Below are 13,458 nucleotides of genomic sequence, written 5' to 3'. Positions count from 1 at the left end.
TTACACATGGGCTGAGTATGCTATGTTTTAAGCGAGAGCGGCGTTAGAAGTACCCGTATTTATTTATATAAATTATCTAAGAGCTCATAGTTTTACTAGCAACCCCAATATCATAATAAATATATTAGATCTTCGAAGCATGCACGTCTTAATCAGAGATGTCATGCAATATCATCATAGAAATATTATGAGGACTGCACGTTCTTTTGTAACTCTCTTATTTTATGATTAAAATGGGAGGAGATCGGTCATAAAAACAAAAAACTAATCGCAATGACTCTCGAACCCACTCCCAACCGTTTAATAGCCACGCACCAACTCACTCAACTACCGGCACGTAATTTATAAATATTTATGGTAAGTCTCTTAATCTAAATTCTATTTACTCGTAAACTTTATGCATTCAGAAGTTAAATTAGAAACATCAACAAGCCAATTAGCACGAAAAATAGTTATGAAGTCACAATCGCCGACAAGAGGAAATGGACAAAAATATTATGTACGAACCGGAGAGAAATTATCTTCAAATTAATACATAGAATTTAGAGGGCCACTTAAAAGCAAATCCAAAGTTCATTGCGCCAATAGTTGTTGTGCTGTGTTGGCGGAGAAAAGGTGTACAAAGATCGACAAAAAAGAAAACTAGATGAAATCTAAGGACTAATTTCTTTTGAGACTGTCCAAAGTGCCAAAAGTGTATTTGTGAAACTCGTGGAGCTTTTTGAGTGGTATTCAAAATAGTGTATTATATTGAGAGTGAAGCAAAATGGCGTTGTGCGGCTTAAAGAAATTGCTCTTTTTTAGTTTGCAAGTATGTAGAATATAATTAATTATGCGATGGACTTTATCATTAAAAAATATAATATACATATATATATATAAATATTCCCGAAATATATCTACAAACATTGAAACAGTGCTTTAAAGATCGTGTTTTTAATGACATCTCTATGGTGATTTGATGACATTTCATATCCTATATGTGAAAACAAATGAATGAATGAAATCCATATGAGAGGCACATGGACAGCATTTACGAAAAATTAAAATTTTTTTATTACTTCGTAACTAATCTGTCGAATTAATTGATTCAAACCTTCAAGCTTGAAGATTTTCGATTTATATAGAATCTATAGTGGCTTGATAAATTGTTTTTTCTCTGTGGTTGTACGAATCTTGGTCTGGTTGAGATCTAGGATAATGGTAACAGACTCTCTATTACCTACATATATCGGCCAATGGATATTCAGCTCAATAGAATTTTTCGAAACTATTTATTCGAATATTTAAAATTCGAGTCAATCGAGAGTCTAATTTAATTTAAACCGAAATCCTCTAATGAGTTACATAGTCGAAGTCTACTTTGTATTTCAGGTGCTCCTTGGGGGGGTTTGCCTTTATTGTTAGTTGGTTTCATTAAACAGACTTCAATCATCAGCCTAACAAGTTAGAAAACCTTTAGTTTGATGTTGCTTTCCGATCTTTATGTGTACTAATGTCCTACTTGTAGTTTTGTACATGTAGCCCTCTCTAATCGACGGAGTACCTTTTCAAGTAATTCCCCGATGTTTGTAGTTTCATATTTTGTTAGAAGGTCGTTTTATTTTTATAAATATACATTGGTCTAACGTCTTCATTTACCATTTTTTAACTCCCGTTTATTTACAGGTAGCGATCTGCATTTACTTATCCATTGACTCAACAACTGCAGTGTGCAATGTCTGCCAGGATAATCAAGTTGCCTGCATCAATTCAACATCGTTCTATCTTTGCTTTGGTGGTAATTCTAATCTTTTGCAACCAAATGTTATCACCAATGGTAAAAAAAACCAAATTTCTCACTTCAACAGACAATAATCCCAATATGGATGTACTGTATCATTGCAAGGAGGGCTTCGAGTGCACAGAATTCAACGCCATCTGTCTACAAGCGAGTGCAACGCGTGCTCCCAGTTGTGGCTCCACATCGCTTTGTCGACAATGTACGGCTCAACGTAATGCACTCTTCGCTTGTCTGAGTCGCACCACATTCCAAATGTGTTATGGCGCCTTACATCCCACCGGTCAAGTGGGTATTTGTCCCAGTGGATTTGTTTGTGACGCCACAAGTGATGCGATTTGTGTTAGTGCTGCTGGACCGCATACTGTAACCTGTGATGTGATCGATCCTTCTACTGAGCCGACAACAGCAAGTCCACCCACTTCACTGCCTACAACTCCAACATATCCATTGACACCTAATGAGGTTTGTGCTCAGCAAACGCGAACTGGTCTATACCCGACCATGCCACATGATCCGTATTGCAAGAGGTTAGTTTCGTTATAATTAAATGATATCGGAAATTAATTTGTTGTTTTCTTTCAGGTATATACACTGTCGCAATAAACGTGGTACTGAGTATTCGTGCGCTCCGAACACATACTTTAGTATGGAAAATAAAGCTTGCACTATTAATAAGCCAGCCTACTGTATTTGAATAAATTTTTAATTATAAACAACTGAACAATTTTGGTGGAATTTATATTTTATGTTCTGAAATATACGTAAACTTCCATTATTCCTTTCTCTCTCTAAATGTCTTCCAGAAGAGAAGGTATACCGTATATGAAATATGCGATGTTGCTTATCCAACAACCAAACTTCTTTGACAGCAATCGAACCAAATATATGTAAAAAAATGTTCACATATCCTCCAAGGCGCTATTTTGCCTTGTTCTTATTTATTTAAATGCATAACCTGGTACTTAAGATAAAAAATTCTAAACTAACAAATGTGTATGATCTCATTCTGTGAGAGTACAGAGTTTGTTGTCTCTCTCAACTTCAAAAACTCTCTCCAACTGCTCAACTTTATAGCCTCTCAAAATTGAAAATAGATCACTCACTCCTCTTGTAGCTTAGTTAGTCGTCGAAACTGAGTTCGAAAGACTTCAAATACAATGATTGCGTAGAAGTTACGCAACGTGCCGGTACATTTGGTGTGCAATAGCGTGAAGAACTGTCAAAATAAGTAGCACCAGGGCAGTAGTAGAGCGCGCCACTCCAAACGTTTGCATTTATGAAACAGTAGACATACCTAAAGTGGAGGGAAGATTACCCTATAAGTACTCAAAAATAAATGTATTAAAATCCACTCACTGTTTACATGTTGTTGTAAGATCATTGCCGACTGGAAAGCGACCATTTATTTGTATGTTTTGACAATAAGCAACTGGATCCGTTACAATTTCCGAATTTGAACTAGTCGTAGAGGTAGTTGCAACCGTTGTGGTGGCTATCTCATCAGCTGTGGGACATGTGGGTTCAATCTTTTGAGATAAATTGCAAGTTTAATAATTATTATGACACCAACTTCTCCTATACTCACGCCCAAGGTTGCATTGCCGCATATATATTCATAGTCGATGCTACACACGTGATAAGGCGCACAGGTGCCACCCAAATCGCTAACGGTTGTTGTGCCCAGACATAGTGCGTATGTGCGTACTCCAGTGCAGGCGAAGGTTTTGCTCTCATCACAGGTATTGCATTCGGTGCAATCGGCCATTATATTCGAATCATTATCCGGCTCACAAATACTGGTAGAATTGGTCGAACAAATGTATCCGCTTGGACAAGTAGTCGCCGTTCCAGTTGGTATGCTATCAACGCACACTTGGAACTGCGTCTCCGATACGCAGGCTAAATTTGTAGTTTCCGAACAAGCATTGCAGACAGCAGAGGCGTAATTTGACGATTTGGATAGTAGAAGCAGGAGAATTATGGTGGGGTGACACTGAATGCAAATAAGTGAAGTTGGGAGTATACGAAAGACCTCGAAAACAATGAAGACTTGCTTACACTTTGCGAAATGAATTTGAACATATTGAAATACTGTTTCAACAGTTTCAAATTTCAAAACGACTTTTTTAACAATTTATTACTATTTTTTTATTCATTAACTTTATTTTATTTATTTTAAATCTATATCTTTCTGTAAAGAACTTCCGTTATGCTAATCCGCTGACAAACGCAATGCAACTGGAATTCAGTTCCCGGTGCCTCATTTTAAATCGTTTGCCATCAGTTCTGTGCTATCTTATCAGGACAATTAGAGATGCTACTTAGTGTGTCCGAGTTCATAATCTATAAAGTGTTAGTTAATTTGTCTCCATATTGTTATATTATTCTGGGTAAATATTTATATATCTGTATGTTTCATTTAATTGTACAATCAGGCATGTGTTGTCTCAACAAGGCCATAGCGTCTGTAAACATGTGCTTTAATATCTTCTTTAGATTCAAAGTAAAATTAATATTGTTGTTTATAAAGAAATGTGACTATACGGAAAATATTTGTGCATTCACGATGATGAATAAATAATGATGAGAATAAATTATGTGGATGAGTAAGAAATAAATTCAATCGAATAACGAAACTCATTATATATAGTAAATGGGGGCTGGGGTAACCTGAACCGATTTCAACAATTTTCAACACCAACCCTCAGTATATCCAAGTTATCTCACATATTAACCGATATATGTGGTACAAAGTCCACCGGAAGTTTCAAAATCCGTGTATAAGGTATATGGGGGCTAGAGGAAATACTGACCCCATTTGTCATTTTTTTTTATTCTTCAACACCCTCAGAGTAGCTGGTTGATATATGAAAGCACCAATACAGTTTATTCATTATTCTGAATTATCTTCCTATTATAAGAGTGATAAATGCCTTGCAGGAAGCAGTAATAGTAACGTAACAGTTACAAACTCGTCGCCACTTATCAACTCGCTATGTTTAAGCATTGCTTTCTAGTCAACAAATCTCCAAAAACAAAAAGCTACAAAGATTACAGGATGATTTAGAGATGTTTATTAGATTCTCCACCATTATACCAGCCTATTCTAGTTGCTCGTTCGATTCGCCGCTCAACAAGGTTTGAGGTTCTCTTCCACAATCTCTTAATACCAAAACTAAAAAAAGTATATTTATTGCCCTTCATCAACGTATTCATTGCTAGGTTGAGCTGTTTAGTCAAAGAGACCGAAACCCATATCGTCGTCTTCTTCCGACTCCGACTCATCCTTTTTGGCTTCTTCCTTCTTCTCTGCAACGGCGGCTCCAGCCGCAACTCACTAATTTACCCACTGTCGCACTTAATCAACTGCTCATAGTACGTTTTGAAGTAGTGTTTATTGTTGGTGCTATTGGGGTTGTAGCTGTGAAACCTTCAAATTAGCTAAATATTTAAATAAATTAAGGACAATTAAAAGTTTTTAGTCTTTAGCGTGGTAAACTCGTGGCAGACGCTAAACACAGCGTAGGGAAAGTTGAATTTCAGTTGAGTTTTGTTGTTTTTGCTCTTGCCGAGGCGCTCTTTGAAGCATGACCTGATTGTTGCTGACACATCTTTTTTACAGAACGTGGAGCAATTAGTATTTCGACGCAACAACGTATGTGGAAGCAACAGAGTTGCTTTGTTCGCGCGCTGACAGAATTGTCGACTAGTTGCTATTGGACTTCTTTAAAGGTGTCACTTCCACCTTTTCATTTTCATTGAGTGTGAGTGTGTGCGTGCACTTCTTTGATCGTTGCTTGCAAGATTGGTCAATTGACAAGTCGCTGTGCATCGTTAGATTGCCAGATTAACAGTATTTACAAAGTTGATTGTGTTCGGACAGCCAAAAGGGCACTACGGAAGCTCAATTAAATTATTCGTTACAGAAAAAATTAACCTTAGCGCTTTAAAAAAGCTTCCACGGATTCAATTTCCATATTTCATTATGTTTGGTTAAAACAAAGATTATCAAATAATCTTAGAACGCTCCTTTGTGAGTAATGGATTACTCCACAATGTTCCGAGGTCCATGCATTTATTACTCCTTTTTAACATAGTATGTCCTTACGAGGGATCACTCCTTTTGAACTCCTAATGGAGGCCAAACAGAGCATTCTCTAAGCTCTTTTTGACCTCTGAAACGAGAGCAGAGGGAGTAATCTTTTTTGTCTCCAAAAAGTGCAGAAATCCGACACACAAAAATATAAACAGTGTTGTAAATTATTGAAAATTTTTTATTAATTTTTTTTATTTTTAAGATATAAGATATATATATCACTTAACAAAATTAGTTATAATAATTCAAAATAATGTTAATAGTTGGTAAATGGTAGAGGTAATTTTAATATTTACGTTGAATTGAAAGTTGGAGTAGAATTTACTGAATAGGTCTTTCGGTTTCGATTGTAAAGTCCCCACATGATGTAAAGTTTTCTTTAACGGATTCTGGAAAGTATGAAAAAATATAAATAACATATATTAGTTACTTAAACGAAATAAAAAAAAATCAGATCTTACCGAAAAACAATAGTTTTTGTTTTTTATTAGCTTTCATGTCTGGAGGCTTTAATGGACCAATATAGTAGACTATTTTTGAATTTATTTTTGAACTAATCGTCTTGAGAATAAATATAAACAAATTTTTTATAAATAATTACTTATATTTATACTATAATTTATCACTTTTCACCCGTATAACAATTTTATACAAATATTCGCGACACTTTATTCACGTTGACGCGTCGATTGCAAAATTCAAACTAATTTAAATTGACAAAATACGCTTTTATAGAACAAAAAAAGAATTTCACAATAATTAACAGTTATGATCAGCCTTTACGCTTTATCCTCTATTCTTATAAAGCTCATTTATTTCTCCAAAATGTATCAAAAAGCGAGGAAACAAACGATTTTTGTAAAAACTAACGAAAATGCTTTTATTGCTCATAGAATGCTCGAAATGGATGAACAAATCAGTACTCCTTCTTTACTCGATTTTGGTATTAATCCAAAGATTTTTTACTGGGATGGCACTAAACATAACCAACACACGCGCACACATACATATAAATGTATCTGAAAAGTCGCAATTATTTAAGTTATGCCATTGCAACTATACATATATACACATATATATTTGTATGTGTGTTGCCATTTAAGCACTTTATCTCATTTTATCTCTATTTCTATTTTACTGTTACTTTGTTGTCGCTCACATTTTTATTAATTTTCGCAAATTTACTGCTATTTAATAGTGTTGTTAATTCCTATTAAATTACTCTTGTTGTTTTTGTTATTTTTTATTGTTGTAGTAACACAATTTTTGTATGAATCCACAACTGTGTCAGCATTAATGAATAAACATTTGGCATTTCGTCATAAAAAAACGTGCCATGCCACATACCAAAATATACACACAAACCCATGCACATATACATATTATGTATATAGTCATATGATTAAGTATTTTTGCATCGTAAAATTGTCGCTTAGCTTAGGCTGTGGCTGCAATCTTGATGGGCCATCAAAAGCGGGAGACTAGACATTGTTGGAGACTTTTAAGATTAACACAGGTCAGCCAAAGCCTGAGGAAAGCACACAAAAGCCACTGAGCGCAATTTTAGCGGAGCAAAATTATGGAATTTTTTAGCACCAGAACTCATGCGGTCAAAAATCAGAGTTGCATTTTGGTGTAAAAATTTCAACTATTTAGGGCATTTTGCATACTCATTTGAAGTTTACGTAATTTGCCTTAAATGTGGTTGTTGGCAAAAGTACACTTTGCTCATAAAGTTAGTTAGCCATGAATTTTAATCTGCCATCTGCGGTCAGTCAGTCTGCGCGCAAATGCCATTGATTTTATTATGATCAATTTGCCAAAAACTTTAAAACTCACACACACGAGCTAACACACTTGCTCTCTCTCAATGTAATCATTTGCCCAGCAGTGACTAAAAGCGAGAAGCAAAAGCAGAAGTGCTTAAAAACTTTGAGGATTTTAATCCGCTTTATGATGACTGTGGTTTATGGTTTATTTCATATACATATATTATATACAGATACATACACTCGCCAAAATTTTAAAAAGTTAAAGAGAGCAAAGAGGGCCAACATGTCGTATGAGTTATCTGCTTGATTCTTCGTGATTTTACTTTTGCATTAAAAGTCTTTAGAAGTGTCTTATGTTGCGACTTTCGCATTTGACTTGTCACCTTTTCTTGTTGCACCTACCGCTACTGTTTGTATTTTATCTGTTCTTAATTTATTTTTATTTCCTTTTTACGGAATACTACCACATCTGAGCACATATATATCTCTGCTCTAGCGTTGTGCCACTTGACTTTGGCCTTCTCATATGGCTTTCAGGCTCATTGGCAACACGCTCTCAAGCACTGTGTTTAGTTGTCTTCACATTTTATAAGGTTTATACACTGTTTAACTAACCTGCATTGCAAATATGCAATGATATAGCGAATACTCCCAGCCACAGCGAAACATATGCGAAATTGTGTGTCAAAGGAGAATTATGTGGCAAACAAATCCATTCATGGCACAAACTGCAAGTGGCTGCTCTTATGCAAAAATCCGACAACAAACACAGACGCTAAGTTATTTGCATGTATACTCACAAGCACCCGCACACACAATTCCTGCGTCACCATTCAACATTTATTAGAGCTTCCGCCGTGGTTTACTCAAATGGCGAGAGAATTTCACCCACTGACTTACTGATTAGTCAAACGCATACACACAAACATAAATACATATGCACATAGATGCACACATATTTAGTTTGTAAACTGTCTAGTAGTCATTCTTCTCCCCTGCATACGCCGCCGTTTAAAGAACCCCTCTGCAACTCTTAGTTGTCGCTTGCCTTTTAGTATGAGTAAGCGTATTCTGGTGCTATTTTGCTCCTTGATGTGCTATGACCTGCACTTTGGTGTCATTCGTGTCATTATGAGATATTTGCACCTGGCACCTGGTCAGAAGTGTAAGTTTACTGTCAGTATATACGTATAGATGATTTTAAGTATATGATATGCAAAAGCTTTCGCAGTCAGTTAATTTTTAGTCGAATGTGAGTTAAAGATTGCAATGTGTTACTAGAAGGCAATAATATCAACTTAGTGAATACCCTGGGGTTTCGGAGATCCTTGAAGTGAATTCTCATTTAGATTTCCATACAAAAATGTATACGTGTTATACCAGATATAGTAATTCACTAGTTAAAACCTAATCAAATTGATCTTTAAGTGAAGTAGAAATTTAATTATATTTAAAAATGAGTCTGGATCCTGAAGTTGTAAACCTGAAAATCGGTATCCCGGTATCGGTTTATATTAATTAAAACAAATCAATTGTTGAAAATGAAAGGACTCTCCATTAAAGTGATATTATTAATGTGCTAATAAATATGCACCTTATATTCATGCTCCATTTCTTAACTTCTCATTTTATAACAAACCCTTAGGTATGCTTTCTTCCTCTTCCTCGTGTAACGACTGAGTTGTTTTTACAATATTCTTCTGTTGCCATTAGATTGCATAGCGAAATGTTTTCAATGAATATTGTATATATATATGCATACAACAAGAACAACAACAACAACAACTCGCAGTGTAACAGCCAGTCTGTGTAAGCGCGCATTTCCTGCTTATGCTTCTGCTTACAAGCCAACCACTTCACTCCATTTGTGCGGTCATATATACGTACATATAGTCAATATATACAGTGAAAGAGTATGTATACGGTTTTGAGTGTGCCTCAAAGTGATCGTTCCATCCAAATACATAACTAACGAATGTTAGCACTTGATTCTTTGCACTTAAGCGCTGGCATAATCATACATGAGTAGCTGCTGCTTGTAATAATACGCGGCTTAAGCCAGCCTGTGTGCATGTACATATGCATTCAAGTAGGTGAGTGTGTGAGTTTGAGCGCTTAACAGGGATTCCCTGCAAACATGTTGCTTTGGCTGCCGCTGTCGCTGTGACTTTTCGTTGATATGTTGGATATTAATCATAGTCACGCACTGGCTTCAAAACAAGCACATCACTATACGTATATTTGTATAAGTATGTATTTGAATACTTATGTATTTATCTACAGTGTTGTGATGCCTTATTTAATCTTGAAATATCTGCACCGACTGAGTGAAATTATGCATTATTTTCCATTCATCATGTGCGCATATTTTACAACTTTACCTTTCATTTTCCTCCCCCACGCATTTGGCACCACCACAACACGTACATATACTACATATTAACTTATTGCTTTAATTTCGATGCCCATTCCTTAATACTTGTACACATGCATACACATATCTGCACATTCCAACATATTTTTCTTAATTTTTGTATTTTTAAGCGCTCAAATGAAAATTGTTGTTGTTTTTGTTATTCGTGTATACTACATATACATATGTAATTCGTTATTTTAACTGTGGTGTCGCTGTTGATGGATGAAAGTGTGGAAAATATTTATTTAAATATGCATATTGTAACTTGGGGGCGGATAATGCAGCTTTTGAGTTGCAACAAGCTCGAATTGTGTCAGTAGCACAAAGCATAAACTGTAATTGTACAAGCACACATACATGTTTACATATATTAATAATCTCTCAATCCCCACCTTAAGCCTAGTTTTCTTCTCCTCTTCCTCTCAGCAGCTTTGCTTTGCTGTTTGTCTTTCATTATGCTTAACATTTCAACATATATTTTATTCATATATTTCTGCACGTTCCGTACACTTCATGAAGTCCTCAGTTACATATTGCTCTCGAGTGCCACTGCATTCTCTTCACTCTTGGTTTGCTTGCTCATACTATATGCAACTTACAACTTATATTCGTACTGCACTGACCGAGGGGTTGCTGCTTGCCGTTGCCAGCTCGCAGAGAAATGTGCTCGTCTGTCAGGCAGTTAGTTAGTCAAGCATTTTGAAAGGCAGCTATTTGGCACAATTCCATTAACCCACAGATGTTACACTGATAGAAATGTGAGTCGATTTCTGGTAAGTCTCATTTTTATACACTTTTATTTATCAGTTGAGTATTTTAGTAGCTGAAAAACGGAGCTTATCTAGTTACTAGCTTGCATAAAATTCCCTTTATTTTAAACGTTGAAATCGGGGGGAAATATTAAATAATCCAGAAATAGTGTTTCCCTGTCTTTAAAACTCCTTGATAAGGAAAGTCTGGAGTTAAAATGTAATTGAGGAGTCTCTCCTTGAACATCTGATGAAAATAGAGAGTCCGGAGATGAGATATTTTTATTTGAAGTCTCCTACCGAATAAAAGGTTAGAAAGTCCCCTATTTTCTTATCCTCTCCATAGAAAAATAGGTTAAAGTTTTTTGGGGTAAGATTTCCATTTCAAATATACTACCTTTGAGGCGGTATGAAGAGAGATCGATTCTTGTCTAACCTAACCGATTTTTATTTGTCAAGTCATCTTTTAGAAACCTAATATCCTTTCAATTCATTCACAAGCTCAAAGAAAATCTCACAGTGTTACACATAGGCTCGTGCCACCACAACCACAGATCGAACGACCACAGATCACGAACGACACATACATGTAGAGCCTATTCACATTGAGCGCATCAGCATGTAATGAGGCCAATGTGCGGTAGCCAGAGCGCAGTTAAAGTCCACACACATTCAGGGATACACATAAATAAGCATAAAATTTAAACTTTGCATTTTTGTCATTTTATTTGTAAAGTGCAAAATTAAATGGTAATAATGTTGATGGATTCATTAATTATGCTTAATATCATCAAGAACAGCTGACGCGCATAGTACAACATAGCACATACATACATAGTTTTGCGAAAAGAGGAGCGTCTGAAAGAGATAATTCCGGAAGTATGGCAGTGACAAAGTGTCAATTATGTTTACTTGAACTCAGTTGCCACTTGCCACAGCCACTTACTGCCACTTTACACAGAGCAAGTCGGTGCACGCACACATATATACAAATACGTATCTGTATGAGAATTTTCAATATTCCGCTAGTGTCAGTCAGTGGCAAGTTGAAGTTCGTGTGGCATGAATATTTATTCATTTAAATAATCTGTGTGGCATTACTGACTTGCGCTGACACTTAATGCCGACCGAAATGCTGTTGCGTAGTGATTAATATGAAAATACGAAATGCAGTTGCAATGTTATTGTTATTGTTGTTATTTTCATGTTGCTCTGTTTTGCTTTTTTGCGGCACTTGAGGCTTAAAATCGCATGCTTCGCATTTATTTCCACATGTGCCGCCGAAATGGGTGCAATAAGAAGAGCACACATACGCACATATATATGTGGAAGCTGCAAGGAGCAGGCTTTCGGGAATGCTCATATTTAAATGAGCTCACCGCTTTCTGCAGACTTTTGGCACGAACAACACAAAGCGATATTTCAGTGAGCGGCCGGCAGTTATTGTCACAGCTACGCTATGAATGCGAATTTGTGTATGTGTATGTGTGAGTGTGGCAACTGTTGGACACATGGTTGCATGTTCTCTGTCGACTTTCGTATTGCCTTTGTTATTGCAACCCCATTAAAGTGACGCCTGCCCGACGTTTGTTTACTTTGCAACAATGGCCAAACACACTTATACACTGGAACTACAACTTTCAAATACATGCGTATGTGTGTTTGAGTTGACCAAAAGAACTATAAACGACAGCCGAGAAATCTGTCGCAATATGTGGGCACATGTGCCGTTTTCCGCTTGCCGCATTTACTTCCAGCTTTGTTATATAACGGTCGTTGACAGTTTTTCGTTCTGCTTGTTGTTGTTGTATTACAATTGCCTGTGGGTCAAATCGAAACCACAATAATAACAACAACAGCGCGGCCTCCTTCATATGCTACCAACTGGGCAAGCACCGTATAAGGCAATGTTGCAAGTGCATTTTTAGGCCATTGATGGCAGACTATTTGCGACTTCTACCTCTCCCGACTGTATATATGAGTTGCTACAGCAAACATCAGCAACCCAAACAAACAATCTTTGTCCTGCAACAACAACAGTTGTTTGCACAGTTAGTTGAAACAGCATCATAGTTACGAAGGAAAAAACAATAACAAGAAAACTATATGCAATCCCCTCTTTCTTCCCCTACAATATTGCCCCTGTATATGTTTGTTGCATGTTGTTGTTGCTTTTATTACCATTGTCAGTTACACTTCAAATAAATTTGAGCACAAAATGGTCTGCAGTTGGCAAGGAGCTGCTCTAATTACCAGAAAGTGAACATTTAATTTTACGACTCGAGCTCAATACTTGTGATATTGTATTTAATTCATTTATAATGTAGGACAAATTTTAATTAAAGTAATCAAAATGTGTGACACTCTGAGCTTTGCGTCATTTCATTGTGGGTCCGCCATGATGTGTGAAGAGAGTTTGGTAAGTCAGTGACTCGGACAGTAGTGAATTCTACATTCCTGACAATAACTGACATTTTTGAGACTGCAATGTAATGTTAAAGAAACTAGGTTGTTAAGTTAGTGCGTGAGAGTCACAAAGTCGAACCTTCTTCAAAAAATTTAACATAAATGTCTATTTAGAAAAGTAACTGGTAAATTAGCTTATTTTTCATCTTCATGAGTCATACTTAATTCTATAGTAT

At 36.1% G+C, this 13,458-nt stretch overlaps 2 protein-coding genes across 2 annotated transcripts; one reads left to right on the top strand and one right to left on the bottom strand.

Moving 5' to 3' along the window:
- Positions 1-433: 433 nt before the first annotated feature.
- LOC105210504 (uncharacterized) lies at positions 434-2,622 on the top strand. The gene is made up of 4 exons (XM_011181514.3): positions 434-811; positions 1,669-1,780; positions 1,851-2,310; positions 2,366-2,622. Exons 1-4 carry the CDS (start codon positions 767-769, stop codon positions 2,475-2,477), a joined length of 729 nt encoding a protein of 242 aa, XP_011179816.1. The 5' UTR covers positions 434-766; the 3' UTR covers positions 2,478-2,622.
- Positions 2,623-2,687: 65 nt separating this feature from the next.
- Positions 2,688-4,031, bottom strand: LOC105210505 (uncharacterized). The gene is made up of 4 exons (XM_011181515.3): positions 3,842-4,031; positions 3,369-3,776; positions 3,140-3,309; positions 2,688-3,077 (listed from the first exon to the last, which is right to left on the bottom strand). The coding sequence occupies exons 1-4, from the start codon at positions 3,863-3,865 to the stop codon at positions 2,903-2,905; spliced, it is 777 nt and encodes a 258-aa protein (XP_011179817.1). The 5' UTR covers positions 3,866-4,031; the 3' UTR covers positions 2,688-2,902.
- Between the last annotated feature and the right edge of the window lie 9,427 nt (positions 4,032-13,458).

This window comes from Zeugodacus cucurbitae, chromosome 4 (assembly GCF_028554725.1).
Source record: "Zeugodacus cucurbitae isolate PBARC_wt_2022May chromosome 4, idZeuCucr1.2, whole genome shotgun sequence".
Classification (NCBI taxonomy): domain Eukaryota; kingdom Metazoa; phylum Arthropoda; class Insecta; order Diptera; family Tephritidae; genus Zeugodacus; species Zeugodacus cucurbitae.
The sequence above is the reverse complement of the archived record's forward strand: the minus strand, read 5'-3'. Positions and strand labels throughout refer to the sequence as shown.